This window comes from Trichomycterus rosablanca, chromosome 11 (assembly GCF_030014385.1).
Source record: "Trichomycterus rosablanca isolate fTriRos1 chromosome 11, fTriRos1.hap1, whole genome shotgun sequence".
NCBI lineage: Eukaryota > Metazoa > Chordata > Actinopteri > Siluriformes > Trichomycteridae > Trichomycterus > Trichomycterus rosablanca.
This window is the reverse complement of record NC_085998.1, coordinates 17,856,704-17,874,945: the sequence shown is the minus strand read 5'-3', so window position 1 is coordinate 17,874,945 and position 18,242 is coordinate 17,856,704. Positions and strand designations below refer to the sequence as shown.

Genomic DNA, 18,242 nt, shown 5'->3' with positions numbered 1-18,242 from the left:
ATGTAAATACAATCCGTAAAGAATGAGGACAGTTCTACAAAATGCAACAATAACTGAACATGAAATGTTTTGGTATAATATAAAAAAAATCGCTGTATCTGGCTGCACTCCGAGCTAAAAGAACCCGGATTACAGAGAACGCGAATCAACCGGCAAAGTGGAGGGCTGTGTCTCAATCCGCGTAGAAAATCCTATACAGTGTGCATAAAACAGTAGCCTCGCCTTAGGCAAAATCGAATTTAGAAGACTATTTAGTACATTAGGTGGTATTTGGAACACAGCTCTCATCTGCTCCGTGTTCAGAATGATACAGCATGTTTTATGCTAATCTTATATGTTCCTCATCCATTTCAGTAGTAACACGTAGTATAGAAAGAAAGAGATCATTTTCTTACCTAAGAACAGCAGTGCTTTAAAAAGTGATGGAACAGGGAAATAATAGAATGACAGAATGTGAGGAAAGTATACTAAAGAAAATAAGTCATCTTAAAGCCATCATTGCTGCAGTAAAACAAAACTGACTTGCCAGATCCCTGACTCTAAATGTAACACAGTTCAAATCTGAATGCAGTCAAGTTAATGTGACAATTCAGTAAACATGAGTGCTTTTTATTTTTCAGATGCATTCAAGTGCACTTGCAAACATGCATTTATAAATATCTGCACTGACATGCACAGACACAAATGCACACACACACACACACACTGCCCCACACTGTGCATCAAGTGGAGCATTAAAGTCAAATTCCCACAGAGGATGTAGAGCTGATCCGCCAGCTGCCTCCTAATCCACTCTAGAGATAGAAATTGTGTGTATGTGTTTGTGTGTGTCTGCTTGTGTGGGTTTGTGTGCGTGTTTGAGCGTTTTATACATGTGTGTAAAAAAGGCAGAGAGAAGATAATATTAGTAGTAAAAAGTTTGATTTGTATAGCGGCTTTCACAGACTAAAGGTTGCTGAAATGATGGAAATGCTACTTCTATTAGAAGCATGCATCCGCCCCAGTGCACCTCCCATACTACATTGTGTGTATACAGTGTATCACAAAAGTGAGTACACCCCTCACATTTCTGCAGATATTTAAGTATATCTTTTCATGGGACAACACTGACAAAATGACACTTTGACACAATGAAAAGTAGTCTGTGTGCAGCTTATATAACAGTGTAAATTTATTCTTCCCTCAAAATAACTCAATATACAGCCATTAATGTCTAAACCACCGGCAACAAAAGTGAGTACACCCCTAAGAGACTACACCCCTAAATGTCCAAATTGAGCACTGCTTTTCATTTTCCCTCCAAAATGTCATGCGACTTGTTAGTGTTACTAGGTCTCAGGTGTGCATAGGGAGCAGGTGTGTTCAATTTAGTAGTACAGCTCTCACACTCTCTCATACTGGTCACTGAAAGTTCCAACATGGCACCTCATGGCAAAGAACTCTCTGAGGATCTTAAAAGACGAATTGTTGCGCTACATGAAGATGGCCAAGGCTACAAGAAGATTGCCAACACCCTGAAACTGAGCTGCAGCACAGTGGCCAAGATCATCCAGCGTTTTAAAAGAGCAGGGTCCACTCAGAACAGACCTCGCGTTGGTCGTCCAAAGAAGCTGAGTGCACGTGCTCAGCGTCACATCCAACTGCTGTCTTTGAAAGATAGGCGCAGGAGTGCTGTCAGCATTGCTGCAGAGATTGAAAAGGTGGGGGGTCAGCCTGTCAGTGCTCAGACCATACGCCGCACACTACATCAAATTGGTCTGCATGGCCGTCACCCCAGAAGGAAGCCTCTTCTGAAGTCTCTACACAAGAAAGCCCACAAACAGTTTGCTGAAGACATGTCAACAAAGGACATGGATTACTGGAACCATGTCCTATGGTCTGATGAGACCAAGATTAATTTGTTTGGTTCAGATGGTCTCAAGCATGTGTGGCGGCAATCAGGTGATGAGTACAAAGATAAGTGTGTCATGCCTACAGTCAAGCATGGTGGTGGGAATGCCATGGTCTGGGGCTGCATGAGTGCAGCAGGTGTTGGGGAGTTACATTTCATTGAGGGACACATGAACTCCAATATGTACTGTGAAATACTGAAGCAGAGCATGATCCCCTCCCTCCGGAAACTGGGTCGCAGGGCAGTGTTCCAGCATGATAATGACCCCAAACACACCTCTAAGACGACCACTGCTTTATTGAAGAGGCTGAGGGTAAAGGTGATGGACTGGCCAAGCATGTCTCCAGACCTAAACCCAATAGAACATCTTTGGGGCATCCTCAAGCGGAAGGTGGAGGAGCGCAAAGTCTCGAATATCCGCCAGCTCCGTGATGTCGTCATGGAGGAGTGGAAAAGCATTCCAGTGGCAACCTGTGAAGCTCTGGTAAACTCCATGCCCAGGAGAGTTAAGGCAGTTCTGGGAAATAATGGTGGCCACACAAAATATTGACACTTCAGGAACTTTCACTAAGGGGTGTACTCACTTTTGTTGCCGGTGGTTTAGACATTAATGGCTGTATATTGAGTTATTTTGAGGGAAGAATAAATATACACTGTTATATAAGCTGCACACAGACTACTTTTCATTGTGTCAAAGTGTCATTTTGTCAGTGTTGTCCCATGAAAAGATATACTTAAATATCTGCAGAAATGTGAGGGGTGTACTCACTTTTGTGATACACTGTATGTGTGCTCATATGTGTACATACGTGTTTGTTTATGTGCACTTGGAAGAGCACTATATTTCCCCAGGGAGGAAATAACTTTTTCTTTTGCTAAATTGTAAGCTTCTTTTGAGTTTTTTCAAACAGAATTTTAACTTTACTGGGCAGCCTGTTGGTTTGTTGGGTAGCACTGTTGCCTTAATGAAAGGAAGTCTTGCGTTTGATTCACAGGTGAAGCGGTCCAGGTCCTTTCTGTGTGGAGTTTGCACATTCTTTCAGTGTTTGTGTGGGTTTCCTCTGGGAACTCCGGTTAGGTTAACTGGAGATATTAAAATTGCCCTAAGCGTGAGTGTGTGTGTTTGCCCTACGATCGACTGGCGACCTGTTCAGAGTGTTTCCTATCTTTTGCACAGTGAATTGTACCCACCATGACCCCGAATAGGATAAGTGTTGGTAAAACAGACATAGTATGAATAAATTTTAACTCTACTTATATTTGGATAACTTAATTAAAATGTCACTGTGCACAATTTGTGTTTTGTATTCTGACCAAAATGAAAATGTCATTTTACTTTTACTAGTCAAAATTATTTCAAATTTGATTTTAACATTAAATATAACTCAGGCTATGGTCAAAACCTTTGTAAAATAAATAATTGTGCAATTGGAATTTGCCAAAATGCTTAGATGCTTCAAGGACTGTCTGGCCAAAAAGAAAAAGCTGCAAATATTCATCACAAGGATGTTGGATTCATTGGGGTGAGAAAAGCAATGGATCTTAGTACTGGTGTTTTTGAGAGTGTATGACTGTGTTTGAAAATACATATTTGTGTGTAAAAGACACTTGCAAAACTTAAATATCATAGCATATAAATATCATGAGATAAGACTATACTTTTTGCAGTGATGATCTTTAAAAAGAACCAAAATTAATTAGTGCTAAGTTACTTATAATTAATTATAAGCCTTATTTACAAAATAATACATAATAAACAAAAGTGTCTGGACAAATTTGCAAGAATGTAACCTATGTGAGTGTTTTTTAAATTTTAAACTAAAATATTTCACTGTATACTATAGTACACAGTACACCGAATTTATTAATCTTGCTGCATACTAGTGGAAGCATCTTGCACTTGTATTGCATTTAAATAGCATATTTACTGTTTTATATAGGAGTCAGACTGTCCTGCACCAGTTCTGCTGCCCAGCTCCTGAAGCTCCTGAAAGTGATTCCACTGGCTGCTCCAGGTGAGGATGTGACAGAATGTGTTTTTGTCTCTTGTGGATGTTTTGTGTGTACCTGGCCTTCGTTGTTAAATGGCAAATGCATTATGGCCTTTAAGACATATAAGGTCTTTATGGTTACTTTGCATTATGCAATGTCTAATTTGACCTGATATATTTTTAGCTCTGAAGGCATAACATTGAAATTGTTTAAATAAATTTTACCCTTTTAAATAAAACCAAGTTCCAACTGTATGTGGTTTCAAATTTAATTAAAATTTTTGTACATGTAACTGGTAAAATAGTTTCCATGTTGTTTTTTGACAGCATGAACAGAGGAAGCGAATGTTGGACTAAAGCAACTACGTGATAGACTACTTTAAGTGTATGGGGTGTCATTATACATTTAAGATTCATAAACATCACATTCTTTGTGCCAACATAAGTTTGCAAAATGCTGGCACAATGCCAGGTAAAGTAAAAACTAAACTAAAGTATTTGAGGATGCAGTAAATAATCAAGTTAGCTGTATTGCTAGACTGCCAGAAAGTGACATTTGAGACAGTACTTTCCGATTGCATTATTTGTAATAATGAAAACAATAACAGTATTAAACCTTGATTTTGGCTTGCCTTTTAGCAAAATGTATTCAATAATAGGACTACTGCACCCTTTTGTGTATGTGTGTGTGTACTTTAATACTTAGGGGGCTTCTGGGGATACACTTAAATTATAGAAAAAAATATACAAAATATAAAAAATACAGCAATAAATAAAAATACTAAATGGTTGAACTGTCTGTAATTTTGAAAGCTTTATCCTCTAAGCAACCTAAAAACATTTAGCCTACATGACAACCTTAACCTTAAAAAGCCAACAGCAGAAGCTTTTGTCTTGTGTACTGTATTAACAAAGTCAACAAAATAACAAGCTTTAGAACACATTTTTATGATTTTAAGAGATTATTAAATAAGAATATAAAGCCATCAACTTTGCTGAAGCTGTGTAATGTATCAGTGTACTGAACTTTTTTCTATGGAGGAGAGACCCAAACTTTAGTAATTATAAGATGCATCAATTGAACAGAATTTTTATCTGATTAATACAGTATTTCTTTTAAATTTTTGTGGATTGAAGCAGCCAAAATGTAACCTTTTGGATAAATGCCCAATCATAATTCTGTTTTGTAATCCTAAATTTGTTTATATGTAGCATTAATTCAATGCTTAATAATTCAATTAAGTTGGTCAGTAAAAACATTGGGGCAGCACGGTGGCTCAGTGGGTAGCACTGTCATCTCACAGCAAGAAGGTCCCGGGTTCGATCCCCTTTCTGGGCGGAGTTTGCATGTTCTCCCCGTTTCTGCGTGGGTTTCCTCCCGCAGTCCAAAAACATGCAGTCAGGTTAACTGGAGACACTGAATTGCCCTATGGGTGTGTGTATGTGTGTGTGTGTATGCCCTGTGGTGGACTGGCACCCTGTCCAGGGTGTTGCTGTGTGCCTTGCGCCCATCGAGGGGCTGAAATGGGCTCTGGCGCCTGCCCTCAGCGCTAATTGGATAAGCGGTTAAGAAAGTGAGTGAGTGAGTGAGTGAGTGAGTGAGTGAGTGAGTGAGTGAGTGAGTGAGTGAGTGAGTGAGTGAGTGAGTGAGTGAGTGAAAACATTGGAAATATTTTTCTTGTACTTGTGTTAGTTTAAAAAAAATTAAAAATCAAGGAAAATGAACAAATCAGGGAAAATGAACAAATCACAGATTGTTTATGTTTCATTTTCCAAAATTACCCAACCTTTGAAAAACTGGGGTTTGTATAACAGTGCAGAGAGAGTTTTTGGCACCACATCTCCACATAAAATTCCACCACTTCACCAGCAGAGGGCGTCAGACATTTACATTGTAAATTACTGGACTGGTGGCATCTGACTTTATAGCAATGGTATGGCATGGAACACAGTGGAACAATTAGAAAAAAATTCCGTCATATTGAAAATGAATATGCACAAATTTAGTTTCCTAGTTTGTAGAACTCTGTTGTGACATTAGAGGAATGAACACAAGTAAAACATACACAATGTTTAATGATAATAGAAGTACATTTTTATAACTGTTATTAAGGCTGTCAAGTCCATTCCTACTCTTGCTGACCGTATGGATAGCGTTTCAGCAGAACATGCTGTTTTCTGTTCTGGTCTTCAGGCTTCTTAATGGCTTGTTGATTATTTCTCTTACTGCATCCATCCATTCTGCATGTGTAATAATAGTGTGGCTTTTAAATAAGAGTGTGTCATTGCTAGACTTACCTGCCTGAAATCCAGACCTGTTTCACCTTAAAAATGTGTGGCGCATTAGTAAGCACAGTATATGACAACAGTGACCATGGACTGTTGAGCAGCTGACAGGTTATATCAGGCAAGAATAAGAAAAAATACAACAAGCGTTCTCAGTTCTCAAACACCGTTTGAAAAATGTGTCTCAGTCATCACATTTAGAATGAGTAAAAACCGATCTTTTCTTCACAAAAGTATTCAGAACTCAGGCACACCCTGTTTGCTTTAATGATCCTTGAGATTTGTCCAGAACTCAGCTGGAGTTTACCTGTTGTCCAACTGAATCTGTGGATCTCTGTGATAAGGCATCGATCAGGATATAAAACAATAGCTTAGGCTTTTAGTGTTCCCAGGACCACAGTGAAAGCCTAAGCTACTCAGTAATGAAAATGAAAGAAGTTTGTCACAACCTTGAACCCTCTTAGAATTGACTGTCCAGCCAAATTGGATATTTGGGTAGAAAAGGCCTTAGTCAGGAGAGTAAGAAAGAGCCCAAGGGTCATTTTAAAAGTCACGTATAGAGTTGTGTACAGAAATGAGAGAAATAGATCAGTTTGGCATTTATGGCACACTAGCAAGAGGGAAGCCACTGTTGAGGTTGGAGCTCACACAAACTCAGACTGGGATAAAATGTATATTTATTTATTAGGATTTTAAAATCATGTTTTACACTCTGTGGTTACATTCATGACAGAACAGGTAGTTACTGGTTACACAAGATTAATCAGTTTACAAGTTTAATGTCGAACACAGTCATGGACAATTTAGTATCTCCAGTTCACCTCACTTGCGTGTGTTTGGACTGTGGGAGGAAACCGGAGCTCCCGGAGGAAACCCACGCAGACACGGGGAGAACATGCAAACTCCATACAGAAAGGACCCAGACCGCCCCACCTGGGGATCGAATCCAGGACCTTCTTGCTGTGAGGTGACATGAACGCAGGACCTTCTTGCTGTGAGGTGACATGAACGCAGGACCTTCTTGCTGTGAGGTGACAGTGCTACCCACTGAGCCACCAAGCTTCCGACTGGGATGAAAGTTTGTTTTTTTAAATGACAATGACCTAAAACATAAAGCTAAAACAACTGAAGTGGCTTAAGGGCAAGTGTATGAATGTCAGTAAGTGGCCAAAAGTGGCATTCATGAGGGTGGACTTAAACCACATCAAACATCTGTGGAAAGACATGATGATGGCAGTACACAGACACCTGCCTTCTAATCTGATTCCTTAAAAATGTTCGTCTGAAATAATTGATCTGGTATTCACATGACTTACAAAAACAATTATTAATGCAGTTAATTAACAGGAACACTAACCAACTTATGTAAAAGCTATTACTAAATAAACAAATGTTTAAGGAATCTGTTTAACAGCAACACAGATACAAATAGTGTTTATTTCTAAGGTTTTAAGATAAAGATAATTTAATGACGATGCAACTTATCCAAAAAGGTCGCTGGTTCAAGCCCCCCCACTGCCAAGTTGTCACTGTTGGGCCCTTGAGCAAGGCCTTTAACTCTCAATTGCTTAGTTGGTATACTGTCACAGTACTGTTAAGTCGCTTTGGATAAAAAGTGTCTGCTAAATGATGTAAATGTACTCATAACACTAATATACTTACTATATATTTATGGCTGAAAGCATGTAAACTCCCCTCACTTATGGCTAAAATGTGTAAATGAATTATACAAATTTGGGGTAATAATTTGAACAAAGCCCTTTCGTGTTTAAGCATGACTGTGTCCCTGAGCACAAAGCAAGGTCCATAAAACATGTTTTAACTTGTACAGTGTGAAGGAACTTTAGCGGACTGTACACAGCCCTGACCCTACTGAATAGCAGGCTTTTCTTTCAACATCAGTCACATCTTTTTATTTAGGGCTGAAAAAGCAGACTTGGAAAGAATATAAAGCATATTTACTGTCCTTCACAAATCTTAGTAAGAGGCAGTAAGTTATAAATTATGATGTACTGTGAAGACCTTTTATTTCTGAAATGCGTGGTGCAGTAACAGAAGGGCACCATGTTCTGTGCTCTGTGCTCTACCATCTGTGTATGCAAGTATTACAGTGGCCTGTTTACTGACTAATGTGCTGACAAAGTCTCCAGTCAGCACAGAGTTTCTGTCTGGAAAAAGCCAGTTTAAGAGAAAATGTAGTGTTTGGAAGATTTAGCTCCGTTGATTTTCTAAAAATACATGTAGTAAAAATCTGCAGAAATGAATGAAGTAGCAAAAACGTTGTTCAAATAAATAGTAACTGTTGAAGTCAGTAATAAAAGCCGGTTATTGTAAGCAGTTTTTTAGAAAGTGTACTGCGCCTTACATAATTTAGATACATCAAGAGGAATGTAAGTTATTATATATTATGTACAACTCCGAGGTGGAAAGAGTACTAAAATATTGTACTCAAGTAAAAGTACTATTACTTTAATGAATTCTTACTTAAGTACGAGTAAAATTACTAGTCTAAAAATCTACTCAAGTAAACGTTACTTAGTTACTTTTTTAACAGGGGGGGGGGGGGTGTCTGTCCTGTGTGATGCAAACAGGACAAGTGGATATATCTCACAATAGTTGTTTTTAATTAAAATATAATAGAAAAAAACATGTTGATACAACATTTAAAACATTTGGGGATTTGTAATGTGTCATTTTAGTACAGACCAACCATAAAACTTTTTCAAACTGTATAACCACTGAAGTTGGCATTAATTGTGGATTCTATAGACCAGCCTTCTCTTCATCACTAACAAATACCAAACAATTTTAGCACCAGTTTATCTTTCATCGCAGAATTCACTGCAGCAGTTTCCCAGACATGTTTTTTTTTTTAGCTTTTTTTAGTGTTTTATTTGCTTCTTTCACCAACCTTCTATTTCCTGTATTATATCTATAATTGTTTTTTTCTATGCAGCATTTCAGTCCATGCACTTGAAGGAGCCGACAATAAGGACGACAACAACGCTGTTCAATCAGTCCTCTCACCCTGCTCTCTCACCCCAGACTTCGATCTTTGCCCTGATCTCAAACAAAAACAGGTACACCCTCCATAAACTCTGAGATATAGTGTGTGTTTGTGTGCGTGGGTGCATGTGTGTGCATGTGATCAGATTTTGGCATTTGGTGAACGGTTTGTTCCCATAGTAACAAGTAAAGTAAATTTTTACAAAAGTGTGATTATATTGTTGCCAAGTCTGTGCCTACAAAATCACCATGTATCATTTCTCTATTCATCTCTACATTATGTTCTCTGTCTCTGTGCACTGCCCATTCTGCTGCAGATAGAAGATTTGGAGCAAAGGTATGGTGGTCCACTTATTTCCCGCCGTGCCGCCTGTAAGATCCAGATGGCGTTCCGTCAGTACCAGCTTAGTAAGAACTTCCAAAAAATCTGTAACTCAGTTCTGGAGAGCGGTATTCCACGACGCATGTCTGTACGCAGAGTACGGGTACAGAGAGATGGTTTCTCAGCTGAACGTGCATTAATGGAGGAATGCTCTCTAATGGGCATCCCACTCACACACTCCAGCTCCATGCCTGTAACAGCCAACACACTTACAAACCTGGAGGACAGCTTCAGTGAACAGGTATAGACAGTACACACCACATTATATGTACAGTGATGTGTTTTATTCTGTTCAGATGAACTTTAATAGAATTAAGCCCCGTTTGTCTGAACATACTAAGATATTGTACTGCAAAAAAACAGGGTTTTTCTATAGAAAGTGTTATGGAAGTCTGACTTTATACAAATAGAAATAAGAAATGAATGAGCTGGATATGGTTTCATTTCAATTTACTGATTTAATGCAAAGACAGTCGTAAGAAAAGATAGAATCACCAACATAGCCCTCTCTTCCTGTAATACATTTTTTAAAATAAATGTACAGTCATGAGCAGTGTTAAGTACACACAGGCACAGAACCCACATCTGTACACACCACACTTACCCCACACTAACACCATACAATACCCATAATGAAAGAGTTAAAATGTAATATAACATTTGCATCATGTACAATTGAAAATACCTAATTTGTAAAGACTCAACACTGCAATTTTAATTTATAATAAACAAGACTAATTATAAGCTTTCACATATAAAAGCTGGTGAAATAGCAAAGATAAAGTCTATAGATATGTCTATAAAAACATTTACTAGTAAAAGAATGACGGTAAAATAAAGTAATTTGAGCATACTGGTATTTATTTTCACTTACTGTTTTATTCCAGTAACAGGGCGGCACAGTGGCTTAGTGTGTAGCACTGTCGCCTCACAACAAGAAGGTCCTGGGTTCGATCCCCAGGTGGGGCGGTCCGGGTCCTTTCTGTGCGGAGTTTGCATGTTCTCCCCGTGTCCGCGTGGGTTTTCTCCGGGTGCTCCGGTTTCCTCCCACAGTCCAAAAACATGCCACCAGGCTAATTGGAAACACTGAATTGTCCTATAGATACCTAGCCGCTAGATGCACAAACCAGTGCATTGTAGTGCCGGTCCCAAGCCCGGATAAAATAGGGAACATTGTGTCAGGAAGGGCATCCGGCGTAAAAATTGTGCCAAATCGATGTGCGGATCGTGATCCGCCGAGAGCCGACCCCGCAACCGAACGGGACAAAGGCCAAGGAGAAGAAGAAGAAGTTTTATTCCAGTAACACTAAGTTTAAAGCATGAACACACCCTGAACTATTTACTAATTGATTAGAGTGTAACACACAGAGATTCACTTACCTACTTACTCACACCCAAGGGTAATTTAAAAGGAACTTGATTGATTTTAGAGGAAACTAAAGTACCCAAAAACCCACACAGACATGGGTGGGACATGTAAACCATTCACATACAGTGGCTAACAGTGGCTAATGGCAAAGATCAAATCCAGGTTCTCAGGACCCATGTTGCTGTTCAACATTTACTCCACCAGCTGCTTTACCATGCTGCTGCCACCCTAAGAGTACTGTAATTCTACACATAAAGAACCATGTGTTTTTTAATAGAAGAATAATGCTCAGACCTTAACTTGCAAGTCCAATAATTAACATGTTTATTATCTTCATGTAAGCACAACAGTATTATGTACTTCACTGTTATATTATTTCTGACTATACAACATTACATTATGTAGCTGATAACTAGTTGCCTGTTAGCTAGAATAGAATATTGTGGAGCCAAACCTTTTCTTTACTGAAATTAATCATCTTAAATTTGTTTTAAGGTGGGTGCAAACAAATGGCAATATTTTCTGTGAATTTTATCAGCCAATCTTTGGCTTTTGCATGTAAAGCTTAGACAAAGTGAATAAATCAAGCAGCGTAAATAGAATAAGCAGAATAAATCCACCAGCTGAGAAACAGGTCAGTCAAGTGAAAAATATATATAAAAAACTAGGAAAAAAAACATTTTTAAACAGGCACCATCATAGTGACAAAATGTGTCTAACCCAAGAAAAAATCATACTTAGGACAAAAGTAAGTGCAAGGAATGAAAGAATGTGGAGATCCTGAAAGACAGTAGACAATAGCATACAAGGTCATTCTTACTATGTTCAAAAGGAAAGGTAAGGTAAAAAAAAAGGAAATGGAAAAGTCCATCATGTTTCTGTTTTGCTGTATTCCAGGTGCAGTCACTGGCACGTTCAATAGATGAGGCTCTGAGCAGCTGGAAATCTGTGCATGATGGGGAAGGTAATGGAACTTTAGTGGCTGAGTCTCCAGAACAGGGTACAGAGGGGCTTCTGATGAACGCTGCTGCTCTTCAGGAGGCCACACAGAATGCCTGTAGTGAAAATATGCCTCGCAGTGCCAGTAAGCTCATGATGGCCTTCAGAGATGTGACAGTACAGATCGACAACCATAACTTTCGTGTGTCCTCCTCTGTGGTAGAGTCAGTTTCTCTTGGCAACGGCATCTCCAAGGAAACCAGTTCAGAGATTCAGCCTGGGGTGCAAAGTAGAGGACAATCAGAATCCACTACAGCTGAGCCTGAGTTCCCAGACCCACCCCCAAATGAAGAATTAACACAAGATCAGCAGCACACTGTAGACGAAGCAATATGTGAACAAGCAGGCTGCGAGAAGCAACAGGCCAATCAAAGCATGTCAGAAAACAGCTCAGAACCAATCAGCAGCAGTAGCACATCCACCTCGGCTTGTGAGACCATGATTCTCTCTTTGCCCCGCACACACTGCCCTGACACGTTTTGTGGAACGCTTTCCACTGATGTTGCACGCAAACGGCTGTACCGCATCGGGCTGAACCTGTTTAACATGTGAGTACAGGAGTCTGAATTCCACCTGATGTAAAATGTTTTGTTTTTGAAGTAACTTAAAACTTGCTTACATTTATCATGTATCTTTATTAAATCATAATTTAAGTAAGGTCGCTGTTTAAAAAATCCATTAGACAACAGCTTTTTTTCTGTTTGGCAAAAGTTGGATTTTACTGGTTCTGAAAGACTGGATAGAGACATCACTGGAGATTTTGGTGTTCTTCTTACATAGTAAAGACCTTAAACCAATATATATATATATATATATACACATAGTTTACCACTGAATTTGTTGTTGTTATAATGCAACACTGTTCGTTTAGGAGTATTTAGTATTTGATTTATACTATTTATCTTTTATTTTTACAAACAACTTCATTTTGGTCAGTGTTGGGGTGGTAATATACCGTGTACTAGACTCAAATCCATTACAAAGCTCTTACACATCTACTTACTCAAATTTACAGACTATTTAAAGCAGTCAGTACATATTTTACATGCTTTTTTGAGAAGGGGTGGAAATCAGTCTACCTGCAGAAAACCCACTCATACATTGGCAAAACAATGTCATTTGAGGATTAAACCCAGGTCCGACAAGTCACATTTTGCGTTTGGCACCCACTTCATAGTAATTATCAGGGTATTATTTGAGTAGAGCAGTTTTTAGAACAGTTTTTGATAATGCATGTGCTGATGGATGTAACTGGTCGATCACATTTATCCGCTCCATCTTGCGGCAGGAAGCACAAAACAGCTTATCGTAATCTCAAATGGATTACAAATCCTAGGAGCTGTGGAGCTAATGAGAGCTAAAGCTGAGTACCTGATTCTAGGGCTATTTAAGAAAAAAACTGGAGATCAGTGCGGTGCTGAGTCATTAACTATACTTAGTGGGTTAGGTAGTCGGCTGGTGTGTGTTTTTTCTTGCTTTTTTCACTAATATCTAATCTAATCAAATCTTATATAGCCATTTAAGGTGTTAGTAAATATTGTTACCTGCCTTTAAATTCTTGGAGCCATTTTCTGGCCATTCTGGAATCTTTGGTGGAATCGGTTCAACGAACCAACTCACAGCACACTATCTATTTCTCCATTTCAGTTTGTTTACTCTTTTTTGAGAGAGAAGCATTGGGATCTTGACTGTGTGTCAGTTGGCTAGTGGACTGAGTAGCTAGTGAGCTGGATGGTTTCAACAGAAATCAGACCTACAATCTTCCAATGACAGGGCAAACCATAAATATTGTATATACATGGCTTCATGCACCACTACACCATAAATAATTAAAAATGGCTGCAAACTGTTAGGAACTAGTGTGTATATATATATATACAGTACATACATATAGTATATATATATATATATATATATACTGTATATATATACAGTGTATCACAAAAGTGAGTACACCCCTCACATTTCTGCAAATATTTTATTATATCTTTTCATGGGACAACACTATAGAAATAAAACTTGGATATAACTTAGAGTAGTCAGTGTACAACTTGTATAGCAGTGTAGATTTACTGTCTTCTGAAAATAACTCAACACACAGCCATTAATGTCTAAATGGCTGGCAACATAAGTGAGTACACCCCACAGTGAACATGTCCAAATTGTGCCCAAAGTGTCAATATTTGGTGTGACCACCATTATTATCCAGCACTGCCTTAACCCTCCTGGGCATGGAATTCACCAGAGCTGCACAGGTTGCTACTGGAATCCTCTTCCACTCCTCCATGATGACATCACGGAGCTGGTGGATGTTGGACACCTTGAACTCCTCCACCTTCCACTTGAGGATGCGCCACAGGTGCTCAATTGGGTTTAGTCCATCACCTTTACCTTCAGCTTCCTCAGCAAGGCAGTTGTCATCTTGGAGGTTGTGTTTGGGGTCGTTATCCTGTTGGAAAACTGCCATGAGGCCCAGTTTTCGAAGGGAGGGGATCATGCTCTGTTTCAGAATGTCACAGTACATGTTGGAATTCATGTTTCCCTCAATGAACCGCAGCTCCCCAGTGCCAGCAACACTCATGCAGCCCAAGACCATGATGCTACCACCACCATGCTTGACTGTAGGCAAGATACAGTTGTCTTGGTACTTCTCACCAGGGCGCCGCCACACATGCTGGACACCATCTGAGCCAAACAAGTTTATCTTGGTCTCGTCAGACCACAGGGCATTCCAGTAATCCATGTTCTTGGACTGCTTGTCTTCAGCAAACTGTTTGCGGGCTTTCTTGTGCTTCAGCTTCCTTCTGGGATGACGACCATGCAGACCGAGTTGATGCAGTGTGCGGCGTATGGTCTGAGCACTGACAGGCTGACCTCCCACGTCTTCAACCTCTGCAGCAATGCTGGCAGCACTCATGTGTCTATTTTTTAAAGCCAACCTCTGGATATGACGCCGAACACGTGGACTCAACTTCTTTGGTCGACCCTGGCGAAGCCTGTTCCGAGTGGAACCTGTCCTGGAAAATCGCTGTATGACCTTGACCACCATGCTGTAGCTCAGTTTCAGGGTGTTAGCAATCTTCTTATAGCCCAGGCCATCTTTGTGGAGAGCAACAATTCTATTTCTCACATCCTCAGAGAGTTCTTTGCCATGAGGTGCCATGTTGAATATCCAGTGGCCAGTATGAGAGAATTGTACCCAAAACACCAAATTTAACAGCCCTGCTCCCCATTTACACCTGGGACCTTGACACATGACACCAGGGAGGGACAACGACACATTTGGGCACAATTTGGACATGTTCTCTGTGGGGTGTACTCACTTATGTTGCCAGCTATTTAGACATTAATGGCTGTGTGTTGAGTTATTTTCAGAAGACAGTAAATCTACACTGCTATACAAGCTGTACACTGACTACTCTAAGTTATATCCAAGTTTCATGTCTATAGTGTTGTCCCATGAAAAGATATAATGAAATATTTGCAGAAATGTGAGGGGTGTACTCACTTTTGTGATGCACTGTATATAGTATACCCCTGTGCAGGCTTCAAGGTCCATTACGTATGTACAAAGCAACACAATACATCTGTTGCAGTCTTGTTTTTGTATACATCTGGTAAACAAGTACCTGTAAACCAATTAGAACTTAGATTGTGATAGAACTTCAATTGTGGCATAAAATAAGACAACAGTGAATCACTGTTAAAAACACTGATAATCCATGAGTCTTTTTGATATTTAATTGAGTCTAATCACTTAAATTTGGTCCAGCAAAGGCATTTAATCATAAACATGTTTTGTAATATTTTGTCAACCTTTCAAGCTCCATCTGTTGTTTCACAGTTTGTTTGTCCCACGCTCTCAGCTGATATAAATATCCCAGCCACTTTATCTCTCTACTCATATATTAAAATGTCTCAAAACAAAATGCCCACTTGCTCTGGCAACACAAACATGCATTCACACATACACCCACACACCTGCTCATTCATGCACTAGTTAGCGGACAATGTCCATATTTGATTCAAGCTGCCAGGTTTGGTACAGGGAATACTCTCTACACAAAGATGTTGGAGCAGCAGTGTGTTTCAGCTCTTATACGAATGCTTTGATCAAGTCTACTTTGACATGGTTGATGTAAGGAACCTTGTGGTTGCCATGGTAATCAGATAGGCCCTAGTCTCACTTAAACAGTGTTTGAGGGTGGAGATGAAGTAATGATGAACAGGGTTTGTGCCTATGTGTGTAATGGTGAGTAGGTGGTAAGGTGGTAAAAGGTTTGTTATTATTTAGGTCATGATTACATTGAAAAGTCACAGGTAATGTGATGTGGGGTACTTTAAATGTTAAATGGACACAGACTGAAACACTTATTATGCCATTATGCAACAGGGCGTTTAGAGTGAGGTATGTACTAGCTGACTGGGTTATTACACGTAGAGAGATAGGCATAGTTAGAGAGTAAGGGCAAGCAGTCATTTTAAAAGTCATTTTACAGTTTTAAGTTAAAAGCAGTGGTGCAGAATTATGACCACACAGGCGTTTTAGAGGCCATATTCTGCTCGTGTTGAAAAACAGCTCACCAGCACTGAGATCCGGATTTGTGTTTCAAACACAGTTTAAAGTGGGAGCTCTACAGACACGATTGGCTAGATCTGAGGGAGGAAAGTATTTGAACATCTGACCATAAAATTGTTGGACATCCCATTTCAAAAACTAATAGTATTACAGTAATACAGAGTAACCTCGGTAATATTTTTAGCTATAGTAACAGCCACTTTGAAGTTGTCAGAGGGAATATGTGCCTATTCAGTCATAACAGCATGTGAATGACTGGGCATTAATGTTGGTCAAAAAAAAAACTTCAATTAATGTTTCAGGTTATTCCAAAGCAGTTCAGTGGGCTAAGGTCAGGACTCTGTGAAGGTACTGGAGTTTCTTTAAACCAAGCTTTTCTTCATGTCTTTATAGACCTTGCCTTGTGCACAGGGGCACAGTTATGAGGGAACAGAAAATGACTTAAAACTGATCCCTTAACTGTTACTGCAGAACATATTATTTCCTTTGTATAATTTCTATATGCTTCAATGACTGCAGCAAAGGTTTTGACTATGTTGACCACACAAAATTATGCAATTTCTCCCAGAAGATGAGAATACCAAAGCATTTCATAATTCCAGTGAGGAATATCTACAATAATTACAACTTTTCTGTTGCACACTGTAACAGCTTAACATAATGTTTTACGGTTCATGGCAAATGTTTTGTGCAAGAAGTAATTCAAATAATGACTGTTCAGAACTACTCTGTACATACATATTCAGGTATTCAGTTGAAACAAAACAGCTAGGACAGTTTAAACAAAAAGACACCAGGATGAGAATGATCTGTAGAAAATGTCAAGCTTGATCAAGATGGATGAAGAGAAAGAAGGTACTAACACTTAAAGGTTGAATTGCTTTATTGAGGCATGTATATTGGTTTATGGCAGAGTGACAGGATGCAGAAAGAGACAGACGTTTCCCAGCAGGGTCCATATGTTATTATAGCATCATTAGAGAAAACTGCCATCCTACCTCAGCTGATCTTCCTGCGGCAAATTGTCAGACCTGCTGTGCTTACATAAGCACGCCACTCACACGTGTGCTAATGAGTACTCAGTTAGGAATTGACCTCATACTTGCAGAGATGTTAACATATTATCAAAAACTTGTGTAAAAACACAATATTAAAAGGCCTGCTTACATTATCATTAGTTTTATACTTTACCTTATATGTTCACAAGCTATATAGTCAAACATTTGGGGACATTCCATTATAAAAAACATAAAAAACATAGATATCATAATTAATAATGAACTTGTTTCCCATTTCACACTCTAACAGCCTCCAATCTTTTGGTAAGGATTTTTAAGATTTTTAAAATTGACTGCAATAAGATGCTCAGGTGGCGCAGCAGTAAAACACGCTAGCACACCAGAGCTGGGATTTCTAATACATCGTATCGAATCTCTGCCATCCTTCTGGGCTGGGCGGCTACATGAACATTGATCGACTGTTGTTCATAGGGTAGGATAAGCCGGATAGGGACCTCTGCTGGCTGGTTGATGGCGTCTGCACAGAGTCGAGGAATAATGCTGATCAGGGTTTGGCTCTCAGTACACAAAGATGATCTGCATATGAACTCGCCACGTGCAGGTAAACAGATGCAGTCAGCTACTGCATACTTGTCGGAGAGGGCGTGTGAAAGTCTCGCCTTTCTCAATCGGGGGTCAACTCCAGTAGGAGAGGAATTGGGTAAAAATCGGGAGAAAAGA

At 39.4% G+C, this 18,242-nt stretch overlaps 1 protein-coding gene across 1 annotated transcript in view; it reads left to right on the top strand.

The window, feature by feature from the left end:
* iqsec3b (IQ motif and Sec7 domain ArfGEF 3b) overlaps window positions 1–18,242 on the top strand; it is a 37,899-nt gene that overhangs the window by 3,551 nt on the left and 16,106 nt on the right. Inside the window, exons 2-5 of the mRNA XM_063004503.1 lie at window positions 3,832–3,906; window positions 9,125–9,248; window positions 9,492–9,797; window positions 11,823–12,472. Coding sequence (XP_062860573.1) covers window positions 3,832–3,906; window positions 9,125–9,248; window positions 9,492–9,797; window positions 11,823–12,472 — 1,155 coding nt within the window. The remainder of the gene's footprint in view (window positions 1–3,831; window positions 3,907–9,124; window positions 9,249–9,491; window positions 9,798–11,822; window positions 12,473–18,242) is intronic.